Source organism: Rhinoderma darwinii, chromosome 5, assembly GCF_050947455.1.
Source record: "Rhinoderma darwinii isolate aRhiDar2 chromosome 5, aRhiDar2.hap1, whole genome shotgun sequence".
Classification (NCBI taxonomy): domain Eukaryota; kingdom Metazoa; phylum Chordata; class Amphibia; order Anura; family Rhinodermatidae; genus Rhinoderma; species Rhinoderma darwinii.
The window spans coordinates 228,257,609-228,285,123 of record NC_134691.1 but is presented as its reverse complement, the minus strand read 5'-3'; the positions used below and the strand labels follow the sequence as shown (position 1 = coordinate 228,285,123).

Here is a 27,515-nt window from a genome sequence, read left to right as displayed (position 1 = left end):
ACATCATAATGGGGCCTGCCTCAGAGATAAAAGCCTGGGCCCAGGCAGTGTTGTTCAGTGCTGCTCAGCAGGCAGCACAGGACTGGATTAAAGCTGATACAAGGTGTGAAGGAACAAGGGGTGGCTGTGGGCATGCACTTGCTGCCGCTGCCAGTGTTTATCTGCATGGCAGGAGGGCATTTGGGCGTTGCCAGGAAGGCGTTTTTATGTAGATTCCTCCTCTTTCAGCACTGCATTGTGGTGCAAGCAAAAGAAGCAAATCCTGTCTGGCTTCCTCTCCGGCCTTTATTCACCTCCCGCTTAGTAGCTGTAAATGTGTGTGAGCCTGCAGGGCCCCATGGAATTGCCTAGGAGTAGGCTGAATCGCTGCAAGGGGTGAACAGCAGTATGGGACAGGCTCGGGCAAGGCAAGGGCCGCTCGGGTTATCGCTTCTCGGCCTTTTGGCTAAGATCAAGTGTAGTACTTTAGGGTATTGCCTTGTTTCTTGGTCAGGAGGTGCCCTGGTACCCTTTTCCTTGGCCTGGGGGGATCGTTTCTCTTAGGAGAGACTTCACCCCTCTGCTGCTATTGGGGAGGAGGATTAGTCCAGGGCAACGGGGAGCGATCACCTGCCTGGTACTTCGGTACTGAAGGTATTCTTTGGAGATTGCTGGAATTCGTTTGGAGCAGGATGGAGGAAATTCCCGAATATATGCGTACCAGGAATGCTGTCCGGTTTTTCGTGGAGGAATCTGAGCGACAAAGGAAGGATCTGGAGTTCATCACAAAGGTTCTTTTGTTGGATTTCTTTCAGCTGGAGAGATCATGCATTTTGGCGGTGATGGACTATCCGAGGAGAGGGTGCTTTGACGTTACCTTCGCCACAGAAGAAATTTATGCTGTCTTTTTAGAACGCTTGAAGGAAGGTAAAAGGGACCCAAGACTTGTGGGTGTGAAGGTAACACCACATTTTGTGCCAAACAAAAAGTTGGTGGTTGTAAAAATGTTTTCGCCTTACGTGGATGAAGAGGACATTAAGTTATTTCTCAATAAGTTTTGTGAGGAGGTGGTGGGAAAGGGGAAAGTGTTTAACCCTTTTGGATTTTGGACTGGGAAGTGGAAATTTCTTTGTAAATTTGTGAGAATTGGTGAATCTAGAAACCTATTGTTTCCTCCAGCGCGGTTCAAGATTGGAAGTGCGTGTGGAAATTTATTTTTTCTTGGAATGGATATGTTTTGTTTGAATTGTAAAGAGTATGGTCATGAGAGAGAAGCCTGTGAGAAAGTAATGTGTACAAAATGTCTGCAAGAGGGACATAAGTATAATGAATGTCAGAAAGGGAAAGTATGTAATATGTGTGGAGAGGAGGGGCACATATTCAAATCGTGCCCAAAGAAAAGCAAACGTGAGGTACAAGAGGAAAATAAGAAGATAGTCAAAAGAAAGGAAGCGGAAGTTAGTTTGGAAGAAGGCAAGCTTCATAAATTGGAAGGAAGTGGGCAAAGTGATGAGAAAAAAAGGAAAAAAGCAGAGAGAAAGAAAAAAAGTGTCATTTCAGAAGAGGAAAGAGCAGAAAGAGACAGGTTATTGGAAGAAGTAGAGCAGTTACGTAGTAAAATTAATTTTGAAAAAATGCGGAGGAGGGTGCGGCTCTGTGTAAGAGAAAATTTACCAGGGTTTCTTGAAAGGTATGGTGTGCCAACATGGTTAACGTGCATTGTAAACTGTGAGTGGGATGGTAATGATTTGCAGGAACATCTAGTGGATATGTTAGGAACTATTGCTGTTAAAAAAGGAATGTTTTTTTGATTTCTTAAGGAAAAAAAAGGAAAGAGGAAAACAAAAATTAATTGTACGTTTTCAGTTTTCATTGTGATGATCTAAGTCTTTTTTATTTTGAATTTTATGATTTTTAAGACGTGATCTGAATGATTTTATCTGTTCTTATCAGTTTAATATCTGATACGTCCCCTATCTGGGGACCATATATTAAATGGATTTTTAGAACAGGGAGATGGAAATAGAGCTTGCTCTGTCCACTCCACGCATTGACCTGGTATTGCAGTATTTCCAGGACCGGTGCACCCTTCCCTTATGTGTTGACTAAAATCAGATTCCAAAAGTGTTTTTTCTCTTTGCCATTGTTTCTGTCTTTCTGAAGGGATCTCCCCTTTTAATCCCATTATTTCAACACCTGTTGGACAATGCATTTGTACAGTCATGTGTGATAATGAGCTCATTTATTAAATGCAATTAATGAATACATTGCCACCTCTTGTTGTGTGTGTGTGTGTGTGTGTGTGTGTGTCTTCTGTGTTTCTGTGTTTCCGGCATTTCACATTGGAACAGCTCATTCACCTTCCTTGTCTTCTCTCCGCCCTCCCTCCCTCCCTCCTAGGTAAGTTAAAGAGCTGCACCTGAGCCAGCCACTGATTGATGCAGCACCACAGTCAAATAGTGGAGTGGAGTGGAGTAGGGGAACAGCAAACAGCCATTAAAGCAGCCAGCCGCCTACCCGCCACAATGGACCTACCTGTGTACACTAGGTGGATGTGATGGAATGTACTGTCGTCCCTACATTTCAAGAAGAAGTAAGAATTGCAGTTGCAACAAACCCTTGCTTGCCTACAAAGAGAGCAGCAATTTGGATTTGTTACTATGTTACCTGGAAGAATAACAAACTGTGCAAGGATGGAGGTTGTAGGAGCAAAGAGAAGTTGTCTGTAAAGTTGGTGGATGCCTATTTTCCATTTTGCAGTCCCTTGTCTCCCTCTTGTGGCCTCCTGGAGGCAAATAAATGTGCAAAAAAAAGACAGCCTGGCGGCCGGCTGTTGCAGTGTTGCCCTCTCAGGCAACACTGAGTGACTGACTGAGCCTCACAGTCTTATATAAAGTTCAGACGGAACTTTGCACGTGTCATAGTGGAGCCCTCAGGATTCCAGAGCCAGCTTTCTGACATCATAATGGGGCCTGCCTCAGAGATAAAAGCCTGGGCCCAGGCAGTGTTGTTCAGTGCTGCTCAGCAGGCAGCACAGGACTGGATTAAAGCTGATACAAGGTGTGAAGGAACAAGGGGTGGCTGTGGGCATGCACTTGCTGCCGCTGCCAGTGTTTATCTGCATGGCAGGAGGGCATTTGGGCGTTGCCAGGAAGGCGTTTTTATGTAGATTCCTCCTCTTTCAGCACTGCATTGTGGTGCAAGCAAAAGAAGCAAATCCTGTCTGGCTTCCTCTCCGGCCTTTATTCACCTCCCGCTTAGTAGCTGTAAATGTGTGTGAGCCTGCAGGGCCCCATGGAATTGCCTAGGAGTAGGCTGAATCGCTGCAAGGGGTGAACAGCAGTATGGGACAGGCTCGGGCAAGGCAAGGGCCGCTCGGGTTATCGCTTCTCGGCCTTTTGGCTAAGATCAAGTGTAGTATCTGTTCTTATCAGTTTAATATCTGATACGTCCCCTATCTGGGGACCATATATTAAATGGATTTTTAGAACAGGGAGATGGAAATAGAGCTTGCTCTGTCCACTCCACGCATTGACCTGGTATTGCAGTATTTCCAGGACCGGTGCACCCTTCCCTTATGTGTTGACTAAAATCAGATTCCAAAAGTGTTTTTTCTCTTTGCCATTGTTTCTGTCTTTCTGAAGGGATCTCCCCTTTTAATCCCATTATTTCAACACCTGTTGGACAATGCATTTGTACAGTCATGTGTGATAATGAGCTCATTTATTAAATGCAATTAATGAATACATTGCCACCTCTTGTTGTGTGTGTGTGTGTGTGTGTGTGTGTGTCTTCTGTGTTTCTGTGTTTCCGGCATTTCACATTGGAACAGCTCATTCACCTTCCTTGTCTTCTCTCCGCCCTCCCTCCCTCCCTCCTAGGTAAGTTAAAGAGCTGCACCTGAGCCAGCCACTGATTGATGCAGCACCACAGTCAAATAGTGGAGTGGAGTGGAGTAGGGGAACAGCAAACAGCCATTAAAGCAGCCAGCCGCCTACCCGCCACAATGGACCTACCTGTGTACACTAGGTGGATGTGATGGAATGTACTGTCGTCCCTACATTTCAAGAAGAAGTAAGAATTGCAGTTGCAACAAACCCTTGCTTGCCTACAAAGAGAGCAGCAATTTGGATTTGTTACTATGTTACCTGGAAGAATAACAAACTGTGCAAGGATGGAGGTTGTAGGAGCAAAGAGAAGTTGTCTGTAAAGTTGGTGGATGCCTATTTTCCATTTTGCAGTCCCTTGTCTCCCTCTTGTGGCCTCCTGGAGGCAAATAAATGTGCAAAAAAAAGACAGCCTGGCGGCCGGCTGTTGCAGTGTTGCCCTCTCAGGCAACACTGAGTGACTGACTGAGCCTCACAGTCTTATATAAAGTTCAGACGGAACTTTGCACGTGTCATAGTGGAGCCCTCAGGATTCCAGAGCCAGCTTTCTGACATCATAATGGGGCCTGCCTCAGAGATAAAAGCCTGGGCCCAGGCAGTGTTGTTCAGTGCTGCTCAGCAGGCAGCACAGGACTGGATTAAAGCTGATACAAGGTGTGAAGGAACAAGGGGTGGCTGTGGGCATGCACTTGCTGCCGCTGCCAGTGTTTATCTGCATGGCAGGAGGGCATTTGGGCGTTGCCAGGAAGGCGTTTTTATGTAGATTCCTCCTCTTTCAGCACTGCATTGTGGTGCAAGCAAAAGAAGCAAATCCTGTCTGGCTTCCTCTCCGGCCTTTATTCACCTCCCGCTTAGTAGCTGTAAATGTGTGTGAGCCTGCAGGGCCCCATGGAATTGCCTAGGAGTAGGCTGAATCGCTGCAAGGGGTGAACAGCAGTATGGGACAGGCTCGGGCAAGGCAAGGGCCGCTCGGGTTATCGCTTCTCGGCCTTTTGGCTAAGATCAAGTGTAGTATCTGTTCTTATCAGTTTAATATCTGATACGTCCCCTATCTGGGGACCATATATTAAATGGATTTTTAGAACAGGGAGATGGAAATAGAGCTTGCTCTGTCCACTCCACGCATTGACCTGGTATTGCAGTATTTCCAGGACCGGTGCACCCTTCCCTTATGTGTTGACTAAAATCAGATTCCAAAAGTGTTTTTTCTCTTTGCCATTGTTTCTGTCTTTCTGAAGGGATCTCCCCTTTTAATCCCATTATTTCAACACCTGTTGGACAATGCATTTGTACAGTCATGTGTGATAATGAGCTCATTTATTAAATGCAATTAATGAATACATTGCCACCTCTTGTTGTGTGTGTGTGTGTGTGTGTGTGTGTGTCTTCTGTGTTTCTGTGTTTCCGGCATTTCACATTGGAACAGCTCATTCACCTTCCTTGTCTTCTCTCCGCCCTCCCTCCCTCCCTCCTAGGTAAGTTAAAGAGCTGCACCTGAGCCAGCCACTGATTGATGCAGCACCACAGTCAAATAGTGGAGTGGAGTGGAGTAGGGGAACAGCAAACAGCCATTAAAGCAGCCAGCCGCCTACCCGCCACAATGGACCTACCTGTGTACACTAGGTGGATGTGATGGAATGTACTGTCGTCCCTACATTTCAAGAAGAAGTAAGAATTGCAGTTGCAACAAACCCTTGCTTGCCTACAAAGAGAGCAGCAATTTGGATTTGTTACTATGTTACCTGGAAGAATAACAAACTGTGCAAGGATGGAGGTTGTAGGAGCAAAGAGAAGTTGTCTGTAAAGTTGGTGGATGCCTATTTTCCATTTTGCAGTCCCTTGTCTCCCTCTTGTGGCCTCCTGGAGGCAAATAAATGTGCAAAAAAAAGACAGCCTGGCGGCCGGCTGTTGCAGTGTTGCCCTCTCAGGCAACACTGAGTGACTGACTGAGCCTCACAGTCTTATATAAAGTTCAGACGGAACTTTGCACGTGTCATAGTGGAGCCCTCAGGATTCCAGAGCCAGCTTTCTGACATCATAATGGGGCCTGCCTCAGAGATAAAAGCCTGGGCCCAGGCAGTGTTGTTCAGTGCTGCTCAGCAGGCAGCACAGGACTGGATTAAAGCTGATACAAGGTGTGAAGGAACAAGGGGTGGCTGTGGGCATGCACTTGCTGCCGCTGCCAGTGTTTATCTGCATGGCAGGAGGGCATTTGGGCGTTGCCAGGAAGGCGTTTTTATGTAGATTCCTCCTCTTTCAGCACTGCATTGTGGTGCAAGCAAAAGAAGCAAATCCTGTCTGGCTTCCTCTCCGGCCTTTATTCACCTCCCGCTTAGTAGCTGTAAATGTGTGTGAGCCTGCAGGGCCCCATGGAATTGCCTAGGAGTAGGCTGAATCGCTGCAAGGGGTGAACAGCAGTATGGGACAGGCTCGGGCAAGGCAAGGGCCGCTCGGGTTATCGCTTCTCGGCCTTTTGGCTAAGATCAAGTGTAGTACTTTAGGGTATTGCCTTGTTTCTTGGTCAGGAGGTGCCCTGGTACCCTTTTCCTTGGCCTGGGGGGATCGTTTCTCTTAGGAGAGACTTCACCCCTCTGCTGCTATTGGGGAGGAGGATTAGTCCAGGGCAACGGGGAGCGATCACCTGCCTGGTACTTCGGTACTGAAGGTATTCTTTGGAGATTGCTGGAATTCGTTTGGAGCAGGATGGAGGAAATTCCCGAATATATGCGTACCAGGAATGCTGTCCGGTTTTTCGTGGAGGAATCTGAGCGACAAAGGAAGGATCTGGAGTTCATCACAAAGGTTCTTTTGTTGGATTTCTTTCAGCTGGAGAGATCATGCATTTTGGCGGTGATGGACTATCCGAGGAGAGGGTGCTTTGACGTTACCTTCGCCACAGAAGAAATTTATGCTGTCTTTTTAGAACGCTTGAAGGAAGGTAAAAGGGACCCAAGACTTGTGGGTGTGAAGGTAACACCACATTTTGTGCCAAACAAAAAGTTGGTGGTTGTAAAAATGTTTTCGCCTTACGTGGATGAAGAGGACATTAAGTTATTTCTCAATAAGTTTTGTGAGGAGGTGGTGGGAAAGGGGAAAGTGTTTAACCCTTTTGGATTTTGGACTGGGAAGTGGAAATTTCTTTGTAAATTTGTGAGAATTGGTGAATCTAGAAACCTATTGTTTCCTCCAGCGCGGTTCAAGATTGGAAGTGCGTGTGGAAATTTATTTTTTCTTGGAATGGATATGTTTTGTTTGAATTGTAAAGAGTATGGTCATGAGAGAGAAGCCTGTGAGAAAGTAATGTGTACAAAATGTCTGCAAGAGGGACATAAGTATAATGAATGTCAGAAAGGGAAAGTATGTAATATGTGTGGAGAGGAGGGGCACATATTCAAATCGTGCCCAAAGAAAAGCAAACGTGAGGTACAAGAGGAAAATAAGAAGATAGTCAAAAGAAAGGAAGCGGAAGTTAGTTTGGAAGAAGGCAAGCTTCATAAATTGGAAGGAAGTGGGCAAAGTGATGAGAAAAAAAGGAAAAAAGCAGAGAGAAAGAAAAAAAGTGTCATTTCAGAAGAGGAAAGAGCAGAAAGAGACAGGTTATTGGAAGAAGTAGAGCAGTTACGTAGTAAAATTAATTTTGAAAAAATGCGGAGGAGGGTGCGGCTCTGTGTAAGAGAAAATTTACCAGGGTTTCTTGAAAGGTATGGTGTGCCAACATGGTTAACGTGCATTGTAAACTGTGAGTGGGATGGTAATGATTTGCAGGAACATTTAGTGGATATGTTAGGAACTATTGCTGTTAAAAAAGGAATGTTTTTTTGATTTCTTAAGGAAAAAAAGGAAAGAGGAAAACAAAAATTAATTGTACGTTTTCAGTTTTCATTGTGATGATCTAAGTCTTTTTTATTTTGAATTTTATGATTTTTAAGACGTGATCTGAATGAATTAAAAAAAAAAAAAAAAAAAAATCTGTTCTTATCAGTTTAATATCTGATACGTCCCCTATCTGGGGACCATATATTAAATGGATTTTTAGAACAGGGAGATGGAAATAGAGCTTGCTCTGTCCACTCCACGCATTGACCTGGTATTGCAGTATTTCCAGGACCGGTGCACCCTTCCCTTATGTGTTGACTAAAATCAGATTCCAAAAGTGTTTTTTCTCTTTGCCATTGTTTCTGTCTTTCTGAAGGGATCTCCCCTTTTAATCCCATTATTTCAACACCTGTTGGACAATGCATTTGTACAGTCATGTGTGATAATGAGCTCATTTATTAAATGCAATTAATGAATACATTGCCACCTCTTGTTGTGTGTGTGTGTGTGTGTGTGTGTGTGTCTTCTGTGTTTCTGTGTTTCCGGCATTTCACATTGGAACAGCTCATTCACCTTCCTTGTCTTCTCTCCGCCCTCCCTCCCTCCCTCCTAGGTAAGTTAAAGAGCTGCACCTGAGCCAGCCACTGATTGATGCAGCACCACAGTCAAATAGTGGAGTGGAGTGGAGTAGGGGAACAGCAAACAGCCATTAAAGCAGCCAGCCGCCTACCCGCCACAATGGACCTACCTGTGTACACTAGGTGGATGTGATGGAATGTACTGTCGTCCCTACATTTCAAGAAGAAGTAAGAATTGCAGTTGCAACAAACCCTTGCTTGCCTACAAAGAGAGCAGCAATTTGGATTTGTTACTATGTTACCTGGAAGAATAACAAACTGTGCAAGGATGGAGGTTGTAGGAGCAAAGAGAAGTTGTCTGTAAAGTTGGTGGATGCCTATTTTCCATTTTGCAGTCCCTTGTCTCCCTCTTGTGGCCTCCTGGAGGCAAATAAATGTGCAAAAAAAAGACAGCCTGGCGGCCGGCTGTTGCAGTGTTGCCCTCTCAGGCAACACTGAGTGACTGACTGAGCCTCACAGTCTTATATAAAGTTCAGACGGAACTTTGCACGTGTCATAGTGGAGCCCTCAGGATTCCAGAGCCAGCTTTCTGACATCATAATGGGGCCTGCCTCAGAGATAAAAGCCTGGGCCCAGGCAGTGTTGTTCAGTGCTGCTCAGCAGGCAGCACAGGACTGGATTAAAGCTGATACAAGGTGTGAAGGAACAAGGGGTGGCTGTGGGCATGCACTTGCTGCCGCTGCCAGTGTTTATCTGCATGGCAGGAGGGCATTTGGGCGTTGCCAGGAAGGCGTTTTTATGTAGATTCCTCCTCTTTCAGCACTGCATTGTGGTGCAAGCAAAAGAAGCAAATCCTGTCTGGCTTCCTCTCCGGCCTTTATTCACCTCCCGCTTAGTAGCTGTAAATGTGTGTGAGCCTGCAGGGCCCCATGGAATTGCCTAGGAGTAGGCTGAATCGCTGCAAGGGGTGAACAGCAGTATGGGACAGGCTCGGGCAAGGCAAGGGCCGCTCGGGTTATCGCTTCTCGGCCTTTTGGCAAGATCAGGTGTAGTATTTCTGCATCTGGTTTTGTTGGGAGGTGTCCGGGGTACCCTGCTCCTTGGCCTTGGGGGATCGTCTCTTTTCACAGAGAGACTTCACCCCCTTGCTGCTATTTGGGGAGTGGGCTTAGCCCCCGGACAACGAGTTGCGATCGCGCCTTACCCAAGAGGTCAACCGGCCTTGAGGCGTTTTTCTAAGAGCGTTCCGAGGGCGTTTATCGGGCTTCGTAGGTGTCTGGGGTACCCTAATCCTTGGCCTTGGGGGAGGGTTCCACTTAATTGTGGAATCTGAGCCCTTGCTGCTATAAGGGACAGGCTTAGCCCCCAGGCACTGAAAATGCCATATACATTTGGATTTGCATCCGGGGACACCCGGTTGCGCCAGTCCGTCCGCATCGAGGTGGAAGAAGGCCATCGCCAGCGGAAGAACCTTCGCTTCATTGTGGAGGTGATTCTGCTGGACTTCCTGGGGCTCAAGCGGGCGGACATCCTGTGTCTCAACGACCAGGAAAGCCGCGGTCGGTACACCGTATCCTTTACGGCCGCGGCATGTTGCGACAACATGCACAAAAGATTGTCTGATGCGGACCAGAGTGAGGAGCGGCTAAATGGACTGAACTTTTTATTCCTCTACGGGGAGGAAGAAGTCCCGCTCGTGATGTGCATGTTCAGTCCATTTGTCTCAGAGTGTGACATTGAAACCTTCCTCAGTCGTTACTGCAGGGAGGTCCGCTTCTCACATAAAATCTTGAACACCCAGAGCTTCTGGAATGGCAAAAGAAAATATTGGGTGAAGTTCCGCCAGGATCCCAATGGCATTGGAGGCTTACATCACCCACCCCAGAACTTTGCCATTGGGAAGAATCGAGGATTCCTATTTTACCCCCAGATGCCAATAGCCTGCCGGAACTGCTTGAGATATGGCCACACCAGAGAACATTGTGACCGGCCCCATGTGGTGCAGTGTAACAGGTGTGGCCAGGTTGGACACGTAGCGGCAAAATGCAGTTCCGAGGTGTTGTGCAATCTGTGCGGCATGACTGGGCATGCTTTTAAAGATTGCCCCCGCAGAGCGAAATCTGGGCCACCCAGACCAGGGCCAGAGCGGCAGTTTGCAACATGTGCAGACGCCGCTGGTAATGCCCCAAAACGAGCATTGACGACTGAGGGGTCCAGGCCAAAGTCCTTCACAGCTCCATCGGGGGGCCCACCGATGTCAGCCTCGAGGGACGGCCATAGGGATTCCACCGGGTCCAGGCAGAGCAGGAGGAATTCTGACTCTGCTGGACATAAGTTGACCGGCACCTCTGCAAACAGGTCCTCTGCTCCGCCTGCAGTGGACCCTGTTGAGGCAGTGGTTAGCGACAGGCGTCGTGGCTCCGTAGGTTCTGCAGTAGGACCTGACGCCTGTCCCAAGAGTGTGGGCATGGAGCGGAGACACTCTGTGTCAGACGAGGGCTCCATTAAGAAAACCCTAAAATATGCTGGATTGGAGCCTCGTTTTGACCATTTCCGGTCAACGGGGGGGTCGGAGCAAAGTTCCTCCACTGCGGTTGTGGAGGGGCTTGCGATGAAGGCTCCCCGTAAGCAGGCAAAGGTTGCCAAGAGTGATGGGACCTCACAGGCCCCTGTGCAGCTGCCCAGGAAGGACATCAGCGATATCTTCAGCCAGGGGCCAGAGATGGGTGAGAGCGACTTCGAGGAGATGGATAGGAGCCATTCTGCAAAGAGACAGCGAGAGGAAGAGGAGTCCGGAGTTCGGAGGAAAGCTGCCTATCGGAGTTCGGATGAGAGCAGTGTGGGGGTTGGAGCCGCCCACGTATCTGGCTCTGACCCTACCAACATCCAAGATTTATTGACCCCTCAAAAAGGGGGTCCAGACTCGCAGCTGATCTCCGAGTACGACTCTTCTGGTTCGGACCCTGACCTCAACTAAGACTATGTTGGTTCCTATCAAAGTCGCCTCACTAAATGTGAGGTCCCTAAAGAGCCCTGTCCGCAGGACTGCTTTATTTTCATTTTTAGAGACTGTGGACTTTGACCTTTGCCTGCTTCAAGAATGTGGAATCCCTAATGACTTGGAATATCAAGATTTAAAGATGGACTGGAAACTAGGCCCCTCAGTCTGGTCTGGTGGAAATGACTGTCGCTCTGCGGGGGTTGGATTGCTCTGCCGAGGTCGTTTTATCTCCATCCAAACAGTGACTGAAATCATGCCCGGCAGAGCTATTTTAATACATTTGCTTTTTAATGGAATTTTAATTCGTGTTTTAAACGTTTATGCCCCTCCTACCAAACAGGAGAGGGCAGAACTATTAGAGATTTTACCATTGTTTTGTGTTGGGTCTACCCCCCTGCTGGTGGGTGGTGATTTTAACTGTGTGCGAGATGGAGAACACCGGCAGGGTGGGGATTTTAATCGAAAAATTGACCGTACTTCTTACCTGCTCAAGAATTTTATTGGTGATTTTAAATTGAAAGATTGCTGGAGGGAACTCTTGCCTGCGGACCCAGGCCCCACCTGGTCCAATGGAAGAGTGAGCTCCAGAATTGATTTTATTTTCACTTCTAATAGTTTTATTCCCAAAAAATGTTTGCTTTTAACAAATATTTTATCTGATCACAAGCTCCTTTCAGTGCACCTGGAGCTAGAGGGAGAGCAAAAAGCTTGTAGGGGTCCCTGGAGACTAAACACCACACTCCTGGAGGACCCCATCATTAAAGAGGAGTTTGTGCGGACCTACCAGTGTTGGCAGTCCCATAGAGCGCCCAGTCAGCCTATGCTACACTGGTGGGAGGGCATTAAACCCAAAATCAGAGCTTTTTTTATTCGAGCAGGTAAGAAGAAAGCAAAAGAGAAAAAACAATGGTTTTATGTTCTTAATAAACGTTTACATGTACTTTTTAAATTGAAGGAGATTGGTATGGATGTTGATGATGATATCTTAAATCTTAAAGCTGAAATAAAATATGCCATAGAAGAGAAAGGGAAACAAATAATTTTTAATTCACATGTAAAGCACCTCGAGGATGGCGAGAAGTGTTCCCGGTTCTTCTTCAAAAAGGTAATGGATAAACGAGATGTCATTTTAAACCTTGAAGGAGAAACCACTATGGTCGGCATTTTAAATTCTGCTTTTAATTTCTACCAATCTCTTTTTAACAAGAAAAATATTGATCCTTCCTTTTTAGAACATGTTCTTAATTCCCTTGATGCCAAGCTAGATATTTTAGACCAGGAAGTTTTATCCCGTAATATTACCTTGGAGGAACTTTTATTTGCTTTTAAAAGTTTTTCTAATGGGAAAGCTCCTGGGGAAGATGGTCTGCCCATCGAATTTTATCATGCTTTTTGGGAAATTTTAAAGAATGACATGTTTTTATTGTATAAGGAAGTTTTTATTACTGAAGAGCTGCCCCCTTCCTGGAGGAGGGGGATTGTGTCCTTAATTTTTAAAAAAGGTGAGAGGGACCAGTTAAAAAACTGGCGCCCTATTACTCTTTTAAACGTTGATTGTAAAATTTTAGCTAAACTAATAACAATCCGTTTTAAACCTTTTATTCATAAATTAATCCATCCAAACCAGGTATGTGGGGTACCTGGGAGGTCAATTACTGAGTCCCTGAATATTTTACGTGACATCATTTGGTATTTTAAAGAAAGGGGTCAAAGCCTTGCTATTTTATCCTTAGATTTCGAGAAGGCTTTTGACCGGGTCTCCCATGAATATCTTTTTATGGTTCTTAAAAAGATGGCTGTTCCTGAAATTATTTTAACACGTATTAAGCTTTTATATCGATCCTGTTTTAGCCAAATTTCTATCAACGGATTTTTAACTAAAGGTGTTCCTCTTTTATCAGGGGTGAAACAGGGGTGCCCGTTGTCTCCGCTCCTTTTTATTTGTGCCATAGAACCTCTGTTCACCCTAATAAGAGATGATAAAGTCATCAGAGGCGTGCCCATACCTGGAGGAAGGGGGAACCAGGTAAAAATCCTAGGCTATATGGATGACGCCACCGTCCTATGCCCAGACGCCGCTTCTATGAGACGGGCATTGAGGAACACCGGCTTTTTTTGTGAAGCCTCTGGTTTTAAATTAAACGTTGATAAGTGTGACTGTTTTTATACTGGTGTATGGGATTCCTCTGTGACACCAGGAGTTAACATGCAGCAGGATCAGATAAAAATTTTAGGAATTGTTTTTAATCAAGAAAACGATGGGAGACCCAATTGGGATTCAGTAATTGCCAAAATGGAAAAAAAGGTTTTAATGTGGAATTTGAGAAATCTCACCATGGAGGGAAAAGTTTTAATAATTAAATCTGTTTTATTACCCATAATGCTTTATGTAGCTATGGTTTTCCCTCCAACAATTTTATATATTAAAAAAGTGACCAGGATCTGTTTTATGTTTTTATGGGGTTCCAAAATGGAAAAACTAAAACGTGATTTTATGTACAGATGTAAGGACAATGGCGGGAGAGATGTTCCTAACCTTTTTAACTTCTTTTACATTAAATACTTTTGCTTCTGTTTTAAAATATATAATTCTGATGGTATTTTTAGCTACTTTTTAAAGTACGCTACGGGCATGATTTTTAAACGATGGTTTCGTGTCCCTTTGAATTCTCCTGTGCTTCTGTGTCCCCCAAAACAATATGCGGTGCTCGAAAAAACTGTCAGGCTCCTAGGTCTCCAAGAATTGGAGCCTGACATATTGGGGGACCAGAAAAAAGTGTCACTCTCCTGTAGGCGGCAGGAGGATACACTGGCAGTTTCAAATTTCTCACAGGCAAGGTCCAAGGTGGTGTGGCGGAACGTTTTCGGGAAATTTATGGCAAATGTGCACAAGGACCTTGCCTGGGCAATCGTTCACCAGTGCCTCCCTACTCGTGAATTCCAGCATAGGCGAGGACTGGTGGCGAGAGCCAAGTGCCCGAGAGACAGGTGTGGTGACGACGAGACGATAATGCACCTGTTTTGGAACTGCCCATATGCACAGGAGGTTTGGAGGAAGGTAGGCCCATTGCTGAAATGGGCCTGCGGTCTTAAAGATCTTAAATTTGAATACGTGTTTTATGGTCTTTTTAACTGCCCAAGTTTTAAACAGCAAATGGTCTGTTGGATCATTTTAAACTGTTTTAAGAATGCCATTTGGAAGGTTAGGAACATTCTGCTTTTTAAACATGATTTTATTGACGTTAAAAATTGTGTGAAATATGCCCTAAGTGAAATGTATATTTATTATCTTAGGGACAAAAAGCAGCTAGGGGTAAAAGAAGCAACATCCATGTGGTGTTTGCAAATGTGGAATACCATAACATTGTAAATAAAAATGGTTTTATTCTTTTATGTCTTTTATGCCCTGTATAAATTTTATCCTGCTATTGTTCTGTACTTTTATTATAACATCTGTATTAATGGTCTTATTATTATTACTTTTGTATTCATTTAAATGTATGAATATTCATGTATTATGCTGTTGATTTTATCTTGTGGTTTCAATTTTAAAAAAAAGTCTGTAAAATATATTATTTTTGCCAATAAAAAACTTTGTTGAAACCTTATCTGTTCTTATCAGTTTAATATCTGATACGTCCCCTATCTGGGGACCATATATTAAATGGATTTTTAGAACAGGGAGATGGAAATAGAGCTTGCTCTGTCCACTCCACGCATTGACCTGGTATTGCAGTATTTCCAGGACCGGTGCACCCTTCCCTTATGTGTTGACTAAAATCAGATTCCAAAAGTGTTTTTTCTCTTTGCCATTGTTTCTGTCTTTCTGAAGGGATCTCCCCTTTTAATCCCATTATTTCAACACCTGTTGGACAATGCATTTGTACAGTCATGTGTGATAATGAGCTCATTTATTAAATGCAATTAATGAATACATTGCCACCTCTTGTTGTGTGTGTGTGTGTGTGTGTGTGTGTGTCTTCTGTGTTTCTGTGTTTCCGGCATTTCACATTGGAACAGCTCATTCACCTTCCTTGTCTTCTCTCCGCCCTCCCTCCCTCCCTCCTAGGTAAGTTAAAGAGCTGCACCTGAGCCAGCCACTGATTGATGCAGCACCACAGTCAAATAGTGGAGTGGAGTGGAGTAGGGGAACAGCAAACAGCCATTAAAGCAGCCAGCCGCCTACCCGCCACAATGGACCTACCTGTGTACACTAGGTGGATGTGATGGAATGTACTGTCGTCCCTACATTTCAAGAAGAAGTAAGAATTGCAGTTGCAACAAACCCTTGCTTGCCTACAAAGAGAGCAGCAATTTGGATTTGTTACTATGTTACCTGGAAGAATAACAAACTGTGCAAGGATGGAGGTTGTAGGAGCAAAGAGAAGTTGTCTGTAAAGTTGGTGGATGCCTATTTTCCATTTTGCAGTCCCTTGTCTCCCTCTTGTGGCCTCCTGGAGGCAAATAAATGTGCAAAAAAAAGACAGCCTGGCGGCCGGCTGTTGCAGTGTTGCCCTCTCAGGCAACACTGAGTGACTGACTGAGCCTCACAGTCTTATATAAAGTTCAGACGGAACTTTGCACGTGTCATAGTGGAGCCCTCAGGATTCCAGAGCCAGCTTTCTGACATCATAATGGGGCCTGCCTCAGAGATAAAAGCCTGGGCCCAGGCAGTGTTGTTCAGTGCTGCTCAGCAGGCAGCACAGGACTGGATTAAAGCTGATACAAGGTGTGAAGGAACAAGGGGTGGCTGTGGGCATGCACTTGCTGCCGCTGCCAGTGTTTATCTGCATGGCAGGAGGGCATTTGGGCGTTGCCAGGAAGGCGTTTTTATGTAGATTCCTCCTCTTTCAGCACTGCATTGTGGTGCAAGCAAAAGAAGCAAATCCTGTCTGGCTTCCTCTCCGGCCTTTATTCACCTCCCGCTTAGTAGCTGTAAATGTGTGTGAGCCTGCAGGGCCCCATGGAATTGCCTAGGAGTAGGCTGAATCGCTGCAAGGGGTGAACAGCAGTATGGGACAGGCTCGGGCAAGGCAAGGGCCGCTCGGGTTATCGCTTCTCGGCCTTTTGGCTAAGATCAAGTGTAGTACTTTAGGGTATTGCCTTGTTTCTTGGTCAGGAGGTGCCCTGGTACCCTTTTCCTTGGCCTGGGGGGATCGTTTCTCTTAGGAGAGACTTCACCCCTCTGCTGCTATTGGGGAGGAGGATTAGTCCAGGGCAACGGGGAGCGATCACCTGCCTGGTACTCCGGTACTGAAGGTATTTCTTTGGAGATTGCTGGAATTCTTTTGGAGCAGGATGGAGGAAATTCCCGAACATATGCGAACCAGGAATGCGGTCCGGTTTTTCGTGGAGGAATCTGAGAGGCAAAGGAAGGATTTGGAGTTCATCACGAAGGTCCTTTTGTTGGATTTCTTTCAGCTGGAGAGATCGTGCATTTTGGCGGTGATGGACTATCCGAGGAGAGGGTGCTTTGACGTTACCTTCGCTACAGAAGAAATTTATTCTGATTTTTTGGAACGCTTGAAGGAAGGTAAAAGGGACCCAAGACTTGTGGGTGTGAAGGTAACACCACATTTTGTGCCAAACAAGAAGTTGGTGGTCGTAAAGATGTTTTCGCCTTACGTGGAAGAAGAGGACATTAAGTCATTTCTCACTAAGTTTTGTGAGGAGGTGGTGGGAAAGGGGAAAGTGTTTAACCCCTTTGGATTTTGGACTGGGAAATGGAAATTTCTTTGTAAATTTGCAAGAATTGGTGAATCTGGAAACCTATTGTTTCCTCCAGCGCGGTTTAAGATTGGAAGTGCATGTGGAAATTTATTTTTTTTGGGAATGGATATGTTTTGTTTGAATTGTAAAGATTATGGTCATGAGAGAGAAACGTGTGAGAAAGTAATGTGTACAAAATGTCTGCAAGAGGGACATAAGTATAATGAATGTCAGAAAGGGAAAGTATGTAATATGTGTGGAGAGGAGGGGCACATATTCAAATCATGCCCAAAGAAAAGCAAACGTGAGGTACAAGACGAAAATAAGAAGATAGTCAAAAGAAAGGAAGCGGAAGTTAGTTTGGAAGAAGGAAAGCTTCAGAAATTGGAAGGAAGTGGGCAAAGTGATGAGAAAAAAAGGAAAAAAGCAGAGAGAAAGAAAAAAAGTGTCATTTCAGAAGAGGAAAGAGCAGAAAGAGACAGGTTACTGGAAGAAGTAGAGCAGTTACGTAGTAAAATTAATTTTGAAAAAATGCGGAGAAGGGTGCGGCTCTGTGTAAGAGAAAATTTACCAGGGTTTCTTGAACGGTATGGTGTGCCAACGTGGTTAGCGTGCATTGTAAACTGTGAATGGGATGGTAATGATTTGCAGGAACATTTAGTGGATATGTTAGGAACTATTGCTGTTAAAAAAGGAATGTTTTTTTGATTTCTTAAAAGGAAAAAAGGAAAGAGGAAAACAAAAGTTAATTATACGTTTTCAGTTTTCATTGTGATGATCTAAGTCTTTTTTATTTTGAATTTTATGATTTTTAAGACGTGATCTGAATGATTAAAAAAAAAAAAAAAAAAAAAAAAAAAAAAAATCTGTTCTTATCAGTTTAATATCTGATACGTCCCCTATCTGGGGACCATATATTAAATGGATTTTTAGAACAGGGAGATGGAAATAGAGCTTGCTCTGTCCACTCCACGCATTGACCTGGTATTGCAGTATTTCCAGGACCGGTGCACCCTTCCCTTATGTGTTGACTAAAATCAGATTCCAAAAGTGTTTTTTCTCTTTGCCATTGTTTCTGTCTTTCTGAAGGGATCTCCCCTTTTAATCCCATTATTTCAACACCTGTTGGACAATGCATTTGTACAGTCATGTGTGATAATGAGCTCATTTATTAAATGCAATTAATGAATACATTGCCACCTCTTGTTGTGTGTGTGTGTGTGTGTGTGTGTGTGTCTTCTGTGTTTCTGTGTTTCCGGCATTTCACATTGGAACAGCTCATTCACCTTCCTTGTCTTCTCTCCGCCCTCCCTCCCTCCCTCCTAGGTAAGTTAAAGAGCTGCACCTGAGCCAGCCACTGATTGATGCAGCACCACAGTCAAATAGTGGAGTGGAGTGGAGTAGGGGAACAGCAAACAGCCATTAAAGCAGCCAGCCGCCTACCCGCCACAATGGACCTACCTGTGTACACTAGGTGGATGTGATGGAATGTACTGTCGTCCCTACATTTCAAGAAGAAGTAAGAATTGCAGTTGCAACAAACCCTTGCTTGCCTACAAAGAGAGCAGCAATTTGGATTTGTTACTATGTTACCTGGAAGAATAACAAACTGTGCAAGGATGGAGGTTGTAGGAGCAAAGAGAAGTTGTCTGTAAAGTTGGTGGATGCCTATTTTCCATTTTGCAGTCCCTTGTCTCCCTCTTGTGGCCTCCTGGAGGCAAATAAATGTGCAAAAAAAAGACAGCCTGGCGGCCGGCTGTTGCAGTGTTGCCCTCTCAGGCAACACTGAGTGACTGACTGAGCCTCACAGTCTTATATAAAGTTCAGACGGAACTTTGCACGTGTCATAGTGGAGCCCTCAGGATTCCAGAGCCAGCTTTCTGACATCATAATGGGGCCTGCCTCAGAGATAAAAGCCTGGGCCCAGGCAGTGTTGTTCAGTGCTGCTCAGCAGGCAGCACAGGACTGGATTAAAGCTGATACAAGGTGTGAAGGAACAAGGGGTGGCTGTGGGCATGCACTTGCTGCCGCTGCCAGTGTTTATCTGCATGGCAGGAGGGCATTTGGGCGTTGCCAGGAAGGCGTTTTTATGTAGATTCCTCCTCTTTCAGCACTGCATTGTGGTGCAAGCAAAAGAAGCAAATCCTGTCTGGCTTCCTCTCCGGCCTTTATTCACCTCCCGCTTAGTAGCTGTAAATGTGTGTGAGCCTGCAGGGCCCCATGGAATTGCCTAGGAGTAGGCTGAATCGCTGCAAGGGGTGAACAGCAGTATGGGACAGGCTCGGGCAAGGCAAGGGCCGCTCGGGTTATCGCTTCTCGGCCTTTTGGCTAAGATCAAGTGTAGTATCTGTTCTTATCAGTTTAATATCTGATACGTCCCCTATCTGGGGACCATATATTAAATGGATTTTTAGAACAGGGAGATGGAAATAGAGCTTGCTCTGTCCACTCCACGCATTGACCTGGTATTGCAGTATTTCCAGGACCGGTGCACCCTTCCCTTATGTGTTGACTAAAATCAGATTCCAAAAGTGTTTTTTCTCTTTGCCATTGTTTCTGTCTTTCTGAAGGGATCTCCCCTTTTAATCCCATTAGATCTCCCCTTTTAATCCCATTATTTCAACACCTGTTGGACAATGCATTTGTACAGTCATGTGTGATAATGAGCTCATTTATTAAATGCAATTAATGAATACATTGCCACCTCTTGTTGTGTGTGTGTGTGTGTGTGTGTGTGTGTCTTCTGTGTTTCTGTGTTTCCGGCATTTCACATTGGAACAGCTCATTCACCTTCCTTGTCTTCTCTCCGCCCTCCCTCCCTCCCTCCTAGGTAAGTTAAAGAGCTGCACCTGAGCCAGCCACTGATTGATGCAGCACCACAGTCAAATAGTGGAGTGGAGTGGAGTAGGGGAACAGCAAACAGCCATTAAAGCAGCCAGCCGCCTACCCGCCACAATGGACCTACCTGTGTACACTAGGTGGATGTGATGGAATGTACTGTCGTCCCTACATTTCAAGAAGAAGTAAGAATTGCAGTTGCAACAAACCCTTGCTTGCCTACAAAGAGAGCAGCAATTTGGATTTGTTACTATGTTACCTGGAAGAATAACAAACTGTGCAAGGATGGAGGTTGTAGGAGCAAAGAGAAGTTGTCTGTAAAGTTGGTGGATGCCTATTTTCCATTTTGCAGTCCCTTGTCTCCCTCTTGTGGCCTCCTGGAGGCAAATAAATGTGCAAAAAAAAGACAGCCTGGCGGCCGGCTGTTGCAGTGTTGCCCTCTCAGGCAACACTGAGTGACTGACTGAGCCTCACAGTCTTATATAAAGTTCAGACGGAACTTTGCACGTGTCATAGTGGAGCCCTCAGGATTCCAGAGCCAGCTTTCTGACATCATAATGGGGCCTGCCTCAGAGATAAAAGCCTGGGCCCAGGCAGTGTTGTTCAGTGCTGCTCAGCAGGCAGCACAGGACTGGATTAAAGCTGATACAAGGTGTGAAGGAACAAGGGGTGGCTGTGGGCATGCACTTGCTGCCGCTGCCAGTGTTTATCTGCATGGCAGGAGGGCATTTGGGCGTTGCCAGGAAGGCGTTTTTATGTAGATTCCTCCTCTTTCAGCACTGCATTGTGGTGCAAGCAAAAGAAGCAAATCCTGTCTGGCTTCCTCTCCGGCCTTTATTCACCTCCCGCTTAGTAGCTGTAAATGTGTGTGAGCCTGCAGGGCCCCATGGAATTGCCTAGGAGTAGGCTGAATCGCTGCAAGGGGTGAACAGCAGTATGGGACAGGCTCGGGCAAGGCAAGGGCCGCTCGGGTTATCGCTTCTCGGCCTTTTGGCTAAGATCAAGTGTAGTATCTGTTCTTATCAGTTTAATATCTGATACGTCCCCTATCTGGGGACCATATATTAAATGGATTTTTAGAACAGGGAGATGGAAATAGAGCTTGCTCTGTCCACTCCACGCATTGACCTGGTATTGCAGTATTTCCAGGACCGGTGCACCCTTCCCTTATGTGTTGACTAAAATCAGATTCCAAAAGTGTTTTTTCTCTTTGCCATTGTTTCTGTCTTTCTGAAGGGATCTCCCCTTTTAATCCCATTATTTCAACACCTGTTGGACAATGCATTTGTACAGTCATGTGTGATAATGAGCTCATTTATTAAATGCAATTAATGAATACATTGCCACCTCTTGTTGTGTGTGTGTGTGTGTGTGTGTGTGTGTCTTCTGTGTTTCTGTGTTTCCGGCATTTCACATTGGAACAGCTCATTCACCTTCCTTGTCTTCTCTCCGCCCTCCCTCCCTCCCTCCTAGGTAAGTTAAAGAGCTGCACCTGAGCCAGCCACTGATTGATGCAGCACCACAGTCAAATAGTGGAGTGGAGTGGAGTAGGGGAACAGCAAACAGCCATTAAAGCAGCCAGCCGCCTACCCGCCACAATGGACCTACCTGTGTACACTAGGTGGATGTGATGGAATGTACTGTCGTCCCTACATTTCAAGAAGAAGTAAGAATTGCAGTTGCAACAAACCCTTGCTTGCCTACAAAGAGAGCAGCAATTTGGATTTGTTACTATGTTACCTGGAAGAATAACAAACTGTGCAAGGATGGAGGTTGTAGGAGCAAAGAGAAGTTGTCTGTAAAGTTGGTGGATGCCTATTTTCCATTTTGCAGTCCCTTGTCTCCCTCTTGTGGCCTCCTGGAGGCAAATAAATGTGCAAAAAAAAGACAGCCTGGCGGCCGGCTGTTGCAGTGTTGCCCTCTCAGGCAACACTGAGTGACTGACTGAGCCTCACAGTCTTATATAAAGTTCAGACGGAACTTTGCACGTGTCATAGTGGAGCCCTCAGGATTCCAGAGCCAGCTTTCTGACATCATAATGGGGCCTGCCTCAGAGATAAAAGCCTGGGCCCAGGCAGTGTTGTTCAGTGCTGCTCAGCAGGCAGCACAGGACTGGATTAAAGCTGATACAAGGTGTGAAGGAACAAGGGGTGGCTGTGGGCATGCACTTGCTGCCGCTGCCAGTGTTTATCTGCATGGCAGGAGGGCATTTGGGCGTTGCCAGGAAGGCGTTTTTATGTAGATTCCTCCTCTTTCAGCACTGCATTGTGGTGCAAGCAAAAGAAGCAAATCCTGTCTGGCTTCCTCTCCGGCCTTTATTCACCTCCCGCTTAGTAGCTGTAAATGTGTGTGAGCCTGCAGGGCCCCATGGAATTGCCTAGGAGTAGGCTGAATCGCTGCAAGGGGTGAACAGCAGTATGGGACAGGCTCGGGCAAGGCAAGGGCCGCTCGGGTTATCGCTTCTCGGCCTTTTGGCTAAGATCAAGTGTAGTATCTGTTCTTATCAGTTTAATATCTGATACGTCCCCTATCTGGGGACCATATATTAAATGGATTTTTAGAACAGGGAGATGGAAATAGAGCTTGCTCTGTCCACTCCACGCATTGACCTGGTATTGCAGTATTTCCAGGACCGGTGCACCCTTCCCTTATGTGTTGACTAAAATCAGATTCCAAAAGTGTTTTTTCTCTTTGCCATTGTTTCTGTCTTTCTGAAGGGATCTCCCCTTTTAATCCCATTATTTCAACACCTGTTGGACAATGCATTTGTACAGTCATGTGTGATAATGAGCTCATTTATTAAATGCAATTAATGAATACATTGCCACCTCTTGTTGTGTGTGTGTGTGTGTGTGTGTGTGTGTCTTCTGTGTTTCTGTGTTTCCGGCATTTCACATTGGAACAGCTCATTCACCTTCCTTGTCTTCTCTCCGCCCTCCCTCCCTCCCTCCTAGGTAAGTTAAAGAGCTGCACCTGAGCCAGCCACTGATTGATGCAGCACCACAGTCAAATAGTGGAGTGGAGTGGAGTAGGGGAACAGCAAACAGCCATTAAAGCAGCCAGCCGCCTACCCGCCACAATGGACCTACCTGTGTACACTAGGTGGATGTGATGGAATGTACTGTCGTCCCTACATTTCAAGAAGAAGTAAGAATTGCAGTTGCAACAAACCCTTGCTTGCCTACAAAGAGAGCAGCAATTTGGATTTGTTACTATGTTACCTGGAAGAATAACAAACTGTGCAAGGATGGAGGTTGTAGGAGCAAAGAGAAGTTGTCTGTAAAGTTGGTGGATGCCTATTTTCCATTTTGCAGTCCCTTGTCTCCCTCTTGTGGCCTCCTGGAGGCAAATAAATGTGCAAAAAAAAGACAGCCTGGCGGCCGGCTGTTGCAGTGTTGCCCTCTCAGGCAACACTGAGTGACTGACTGAGCCTCACAGTCTTATATAAAGTTCAGACGGAACTTTGCACGTGTCATAGTGGAGCCCTCAGGATTCCAGAGCCAGCTTTCTGACATCATAATGGGGCCTGCCTCAGAGATAAAAGCCTGGGCCCAGGCAGTGTTGTTCAGTGCTGCTCAGCAGGCAGCACAGGACTGGATTAAAGCTGATACAAGGTGTGAAGGAACAAGGGGTGGCTGTGGGCATGCACTTGCTGCCGCTGCCAGTGTTTATCTGCATGGCAGGAGGGCATTTGGGCGTTGCCAGGAAGGCGTTTTTATGTAGATTCCTCCTCTTTCAGCACTGCATTGTGGTGCAAGCAAAAGAAGCAAATCCTGTCTGGCTTCCTCTCCGGCCTTTATTCACCTCCCGCTTAGTAGCTGTAAATGTGTGTGAGCCTGCAGGGCCCCATGGAATTGCCTAGGAGTAGGCTGAATCGCTGCAAGGGGTGAACAGCAGTATGGGACAGGCTCGGGCAAGGCAAGGGCCGCTCGGGTTATCGCTTCTCGGCCTTTTGGCTAAGATCAAGTGTAGTATCTGTTCTTATCAGTTTAATATCTGATACGTCCCCTATCTGGGGACCATATATTAAATGGATTTTTAGAACAGGGAGATGGAAATAGAGCTTGCTCTGTCCACTCCACGCATTGACCTGGTATTGCAGTATTTCCAGGACCGGTGCACCCTTCCCTTATGTGTTGACTAAAATCAGATTCCAAAAGTGTTTTTTCTCTTTGCCATTGTTTCTGTCTTTCTGAAGGGATCTCCCCTTTTAATCCCATTATTTCAACACCTGTTGGACAATGCATTTGTACAGTCATGTGTGATAATGAGCTCATTTATTAAATGCAATTAATGAATACATTGCCACCTCTTGTTGTGTGTGTGTGTGTGTGTGTGTGTGTGTCTTCTGTGTTTCTGTGTTTCCGGCATTTCACATTGGAACAGCTCATTCACCTTCCTTGTCTTCTCTCCGCCCTCCCTCCCTCCCTCCTAGGTAAGTTAAAGAGCTGCACCTGAGCCAGCCACTGATTGATGCAGCACCACAGTCAAATAGTGGAGTGGAGTGGAGTAGGGGAACAGCAAACAGCCATTAAAGCAGCCAGCCGCCTACCCGCCACAATGGACCTACCTGTGTACACTAGGTGGATGTGATGGAATGTACTGTCGTCCCTACATTTCAAGAAGAAGTAAGAATTGCAGTTGCAACAAACCCTTGCTTGCCTACAAAGAGAGCAGCAATTTGGATTTGTTACTATGTTACCTGGAAGAATAACAAACTGTGCAAGGATGGAGGTTGTAGGAGCAAAGAGAAGTTGTCTGTAAAGTTGGTGGATGCCTATTTTCCATTTTGCAGTCCCTTGTCTCCCTCTTGTGGCCTCCTGGAGGCAAATAAATGTGCAAAAAAAAGACAGCCTGGCGGCCGGCTGTTGCAGTGTTGCCCTCTCAGGCAACACTGAGTGACTGACTGAGCCTCACAGTCTTATATAAAGTTCAGACGGAACTTTGCACGTGTCATAGTGGAGCCCTCAGGATTCCAGAGCCAGCTTTCTGACATCATAATGGGGCCTGCCTCAGAGATAAAAGCCTGGGCCCAGGCAGTGTTGTTCAGTGCTGCTCAGCAGGCAGCACAGGACTGGATTAAAGCTGATACAAGGTGTGAAGGAACAAGGGGTGGCTGTGGGCATGCACTTGCTGCCGCTGCCAGTGTTTATCTGCATGGCAGGAGGGCATTTGGGCGTTGCCAGGAAGGCGTTTTTATGTAGATTCCTCCTCTTTCAGCACTGCATTGTGGTGCAAGCAAAAGAAGCAAATCCTGTCTGGCTTCCTCTCCGGCCTTTATTCACCTCCCGCTTAGTAGCTGTAAATGTGTGTGAGCCTGCAGGGCCCCATGGAATTGCCTAGGAGTAGGCTGAATCGCTGCAAGGGGTGAACAGCAGTATGGGACAGGCTCGGGCAAGGCAAGGGCCGCTCGGGTTATCGCTTCTCGGCCTTTTGGCTAAGATCAAGTGTAGTATCTGTTCTTATCAGTTTAATATCTGATACGTCCCCTATCTGGGGACCATATATTAAATGGATTTTTAGAACAGGGAGATGGAAATAGAGCTTGCTCTGTCCACTCCACGCATTGACCTGGTATTGCAGTATTTCCAGGACCGGTGCACCCTTCCCTTATGTGTTGACTAAAATCAGATTCCAAAAGTGTTTTTTCTCTTTGCCATTGTTTCTGTCTTTCTGAAGGGATCTCCCCTTTTAATCCCATTATTTCAACACCTGTTGGACAATGCATTTGTACAGTCATGTGTGATAATGAGCTCATTTATTAAATGCAATTAATGAATACATTGCCACCTCTTGTGTGTGTGTGTGTGTGTGTGTGTCTTCTGTGTTTCTGTGTTTCCGGCATTTCACATTGGAACAGCTCATTCACCTTCCTTGTCTTCTCTCCGCCCTCCCTCCCTCCCTCCTAGGTAAGTTAAAGAGCTGCACCTGAGCCAGCCACTGATTGATGCAGCACCACAGTCAAATAGTGGAGTGGAGTGGAGTAGGGGAACAGCAAACAGCCATTAAAGCAGCCAGCCGCCTACCCGCCACAATGGACCTACCTGTGTACACTAGGTGGATGTGATGGAATGTACTGTCGTCCCTACATTTCAAGAAGAAGTAAGAATTGCAGTTGCAACAAACCCTTGCTTGCCTACAAAGAGAGCAGCAATTTGGATTTGTTACTATGTTACCTGGAAGAATAACAAACTGTGCAAGGATGGAGGTTGTAGGAGCAAAGAGAAGTTGTCTGTAAAGTTGGTGGATGCCTATTTTCCATTTTGCAGTCCCTTGTCTCCCTCTTGTGGCCTCCTGGAGGCAAATAAATGTGCAAAAAAAAGACAGCCTGGCGGCCGGCTGTTGCAGTGTTGCCCTCTCAGGCAACACTGAGTGACTGACTGAGCCTCACAGTCTTATATAAAGTTCAGACGGAACTTTGCACGTGTCATAGTGGAGCCCTCAGGATTCCAGAGCCAGCTTTCTGACATCATAATGGGGCCTGCCTCAGAGATAAAAGCCTGGGCCCAGGCAGTGTTGTTCAGTGCTGCTCAGCAGGCAGCACAGGACTGGATTAAAGCTGATACAAGGTGTGAAGGAACAAGGGGTGGCTGTGGGCATGCACTTGCTGCCGCTGCCAGTGTTTATCTGCATGGCAGGAGGGCATTTGGGCGTTGCCAGGAAGGCGTTTTTATGTAGATTCCTCCTCTTTCAGCACTGCATTGTGGTGCAAGCAAAAGAAGCAAATCCTGTCTGGCTTCCTCTCCGGCCTTTATTCACCTCCCGCTTAGTAGCTGTAAATGTGTGTGAGCCTGCAGGGCCCCATGGAATTGCCTAGGAGTAGGCTGAATCGCTGCAAGGGGTGAACAGCAGTATGGGACAGGCTCGGGCAAGGCAAGGGCCGCTCGGGTTATCGCTTCTCGGCCTTTTGGCTAAGATCAAGTGTAGTATCTGTTCTTATCAGTTTAATATCTGATACGTCCCCTATCTGGGGACCATATATTAAATGGATTTTTAGAACAGGGAGATGGAAATAGAGCTTGCTCTGTCCACTCCACGCATTGACCTGGTATTGCAGTATTTCCAGGACCGGTGCACCCTTCCCTTATGTGTTGACTAAAATCAGATTCCAAAAGTGTTTTTTCTCTTTGCCATTGTTTCTGTCTTTCTGAAGGGATCTCCCCTTTTAATCCCATTATTTCAACACCTGTTGGACAATGCATTTGTACAGTCATGTGTGATAATGAGCTCATTTATTAAATGCAATTAATGAATACATTGCCACCTCTTGTTGTGTGTGTGTGTGTGTGTGTCTTCTGTGTTTCTGTGTTTCCGGCATTTCACATTGGAACAGCTCATTCACCTTCCTTGTCTTCTCTCCGCCCTCCCTCCCTCCCTCCCTCCTAGGTAAGTTAAAGAGCTGCACCTGAGCCAGCCACTGATTGATGCAGCACCACAGTCAAATAGTGGAGTGGAGTGGAGTAGGGGAACAGCAAACAGCCATTAAAGCAGCCAGCCGCCTACCCGCCACAATGGACCTACCTGTGTACACTAGGTGGATGTGATGGAATGTACTGTCGTCCCTACATTTCAAGAAGAAGTAAGAATTGCAGTTGCAACAAACCCTTGCTTGCCTACAAAGAGAGCAGCAATTTGGATTTGTTACTATGTTACCTGGAAGAATAACAAACTGTGCAAGGATGGAGGTTGTAGGAGCAAAGAGAAGTT

The 27,515-nt window shown here is 45.9% G+C and overlaps 1 protein-coding gene, 10 non-coding genes and 5 pseudogenes across 11 annotated transcripts in view; all 16 read left to right on the top strand.

Moving 5' to 3' along the window:
* The window catches only part of LOC142652561 (uncharacterized), a 104,040-nt gene extending 87,416 nt beyond the window's left edge, over window positions 1-16,624 (top strand). The window contains exon 4 of the mRNA XM_075828212.1: window positions 16,559-16,624. Within this exon, the coding sequence (XP_075684327.1) occupies window positions 16,559-16,624 (66 nt within the window). The remainder of the gene's footprint in view (window positions 1-16,558) is intronic.
* Window positions 426-536, top strand: LOC142654641 (U2 spliceosomal RNA; annotated as a pseudogene).
* Window positions 1,882-2,071, top strand: LOC142653913 (U2 spliceosomal RNA). The gene has a single exon (XR_012848762.1). It is a non-coding gene; the product is annotated as a U2 spliceosomal RNA (small nuclear RNA).
* LOC142653509 (U2 spliceosomal RNA) lies at window positions 3,362-3,552 on the top strand. The gene has a single exon (XR_012848438.1). It is a non-coding gene; the product is annotated as a U2 spliceosomal RNA (small nuclear RNA).
* LOC142653508 (U2 spliceosomal RNA) lies at window positions 4,843-5,033 on the top strand. The gene has a single exon (XR_012848437.1). It is a non-coding gene; the product is annotated as a U2 spliceosomal RNA (small nuclear RNA).
* On the top strand, window positions 6,324-6,434 carry LOC142654640 (U2 spliceosomal RNA; annotated as a pseudogene).
* On the top strand, window positions 7,784-7,987 carry LOC142654025 (U2 spliceosomal RNA; annotated as a pseudogene).
* On the top strand, window positions 14,831-15,022 carry LOC142653958 (U2 spliceosomal RNA). The gene has a single exon (XR_012848793.1). It is a non-coding gene; the product is annotated as a U2 spliceosomal RNA (small nuclear RNA).
* On the top strand, window positions 16,313-16,423 carry LOC142654639 (U2 spliceosomal RNA; annotated as a pseudogene).
* A 1,150-nt stretch (window positions 16,625-17,774) lies between the features above and the next one.
* LOC142654109 (U2 spliceosomal RNA) lies at window positions 17,775-17,988 on the top strand (annotated as a pseudogene).
* A 1,290-nt stretch (window positions 17,989-19,278) lies between these two features.
* Window positions 19,279-19,469, top strand: LOC142653506 (U2 spliceosomal RNA). The gene has a single exon (XR_012848435.1). It is a non-coding gene; the product is annotated as a U2 spliceosomal RNA (small nuclear RNA).
* A 1,313-nt stretch (window positions 19,470-20,782) lies between these two features.
* On the top strand, window positions 20,783-20,973 carry LOC142653505 (U2 spliceosomal RNA). The gene has a single exon (XR_012848434.1). It is a non-coding gene; the product is annotated as a U2 spliceosomal RNA (small nuclear RNA).
* A 1,290-nt stretch (window positions 20,974-22,263) lies between these two features.
* LOC142653504 (U2 spliceosomal RNA) lies at window positions 22,264-22,454 on the top strand. The gene has a single exon (XR_012848433.1). It is a non-coding gene; the product is annotated as a U2 spliceosomal RNA (small nuclear RNA).
* A 1,290-nt stretch (window positions 22,455-23,744) lies between these two features.
* LOC142653503 (U2 spliceosomal RNA) lies at window positions 23,745-23,935 on the top strand. The gene has a single exon (XR_012848432.1). It is a non-coding gene; the product is annotated as a U2 spliceosomal RNA (small nuclear RNA).
* Window positions 23,936-25,225: 1,290 nt separating this feature from the next.
* Window positions 25,226-25,416, top strand: LOC142653502 (U2 spliceosomal RNA). Its single transcript, XR_012848431.1, has one exon. It is a non-coding gene; the product is annotated as a U2 spliceosomal RNA (small nuclear RNA).
* Window positions 25,417-26,699: 1,283 nt separating this feature from the next.
* LOC142653500 (U2 spliceosomal RNA) lies at window positions 26,700-26,890 on the top strand. Its single transcript, XR_012848430.1, has one exon. It is a non-coding gene; the product is annotated as a U2 spliceosomal RNA (small nuclear RNA).
* Window positions 26,891-27,515: the final 625 nt, after the last annotated feature.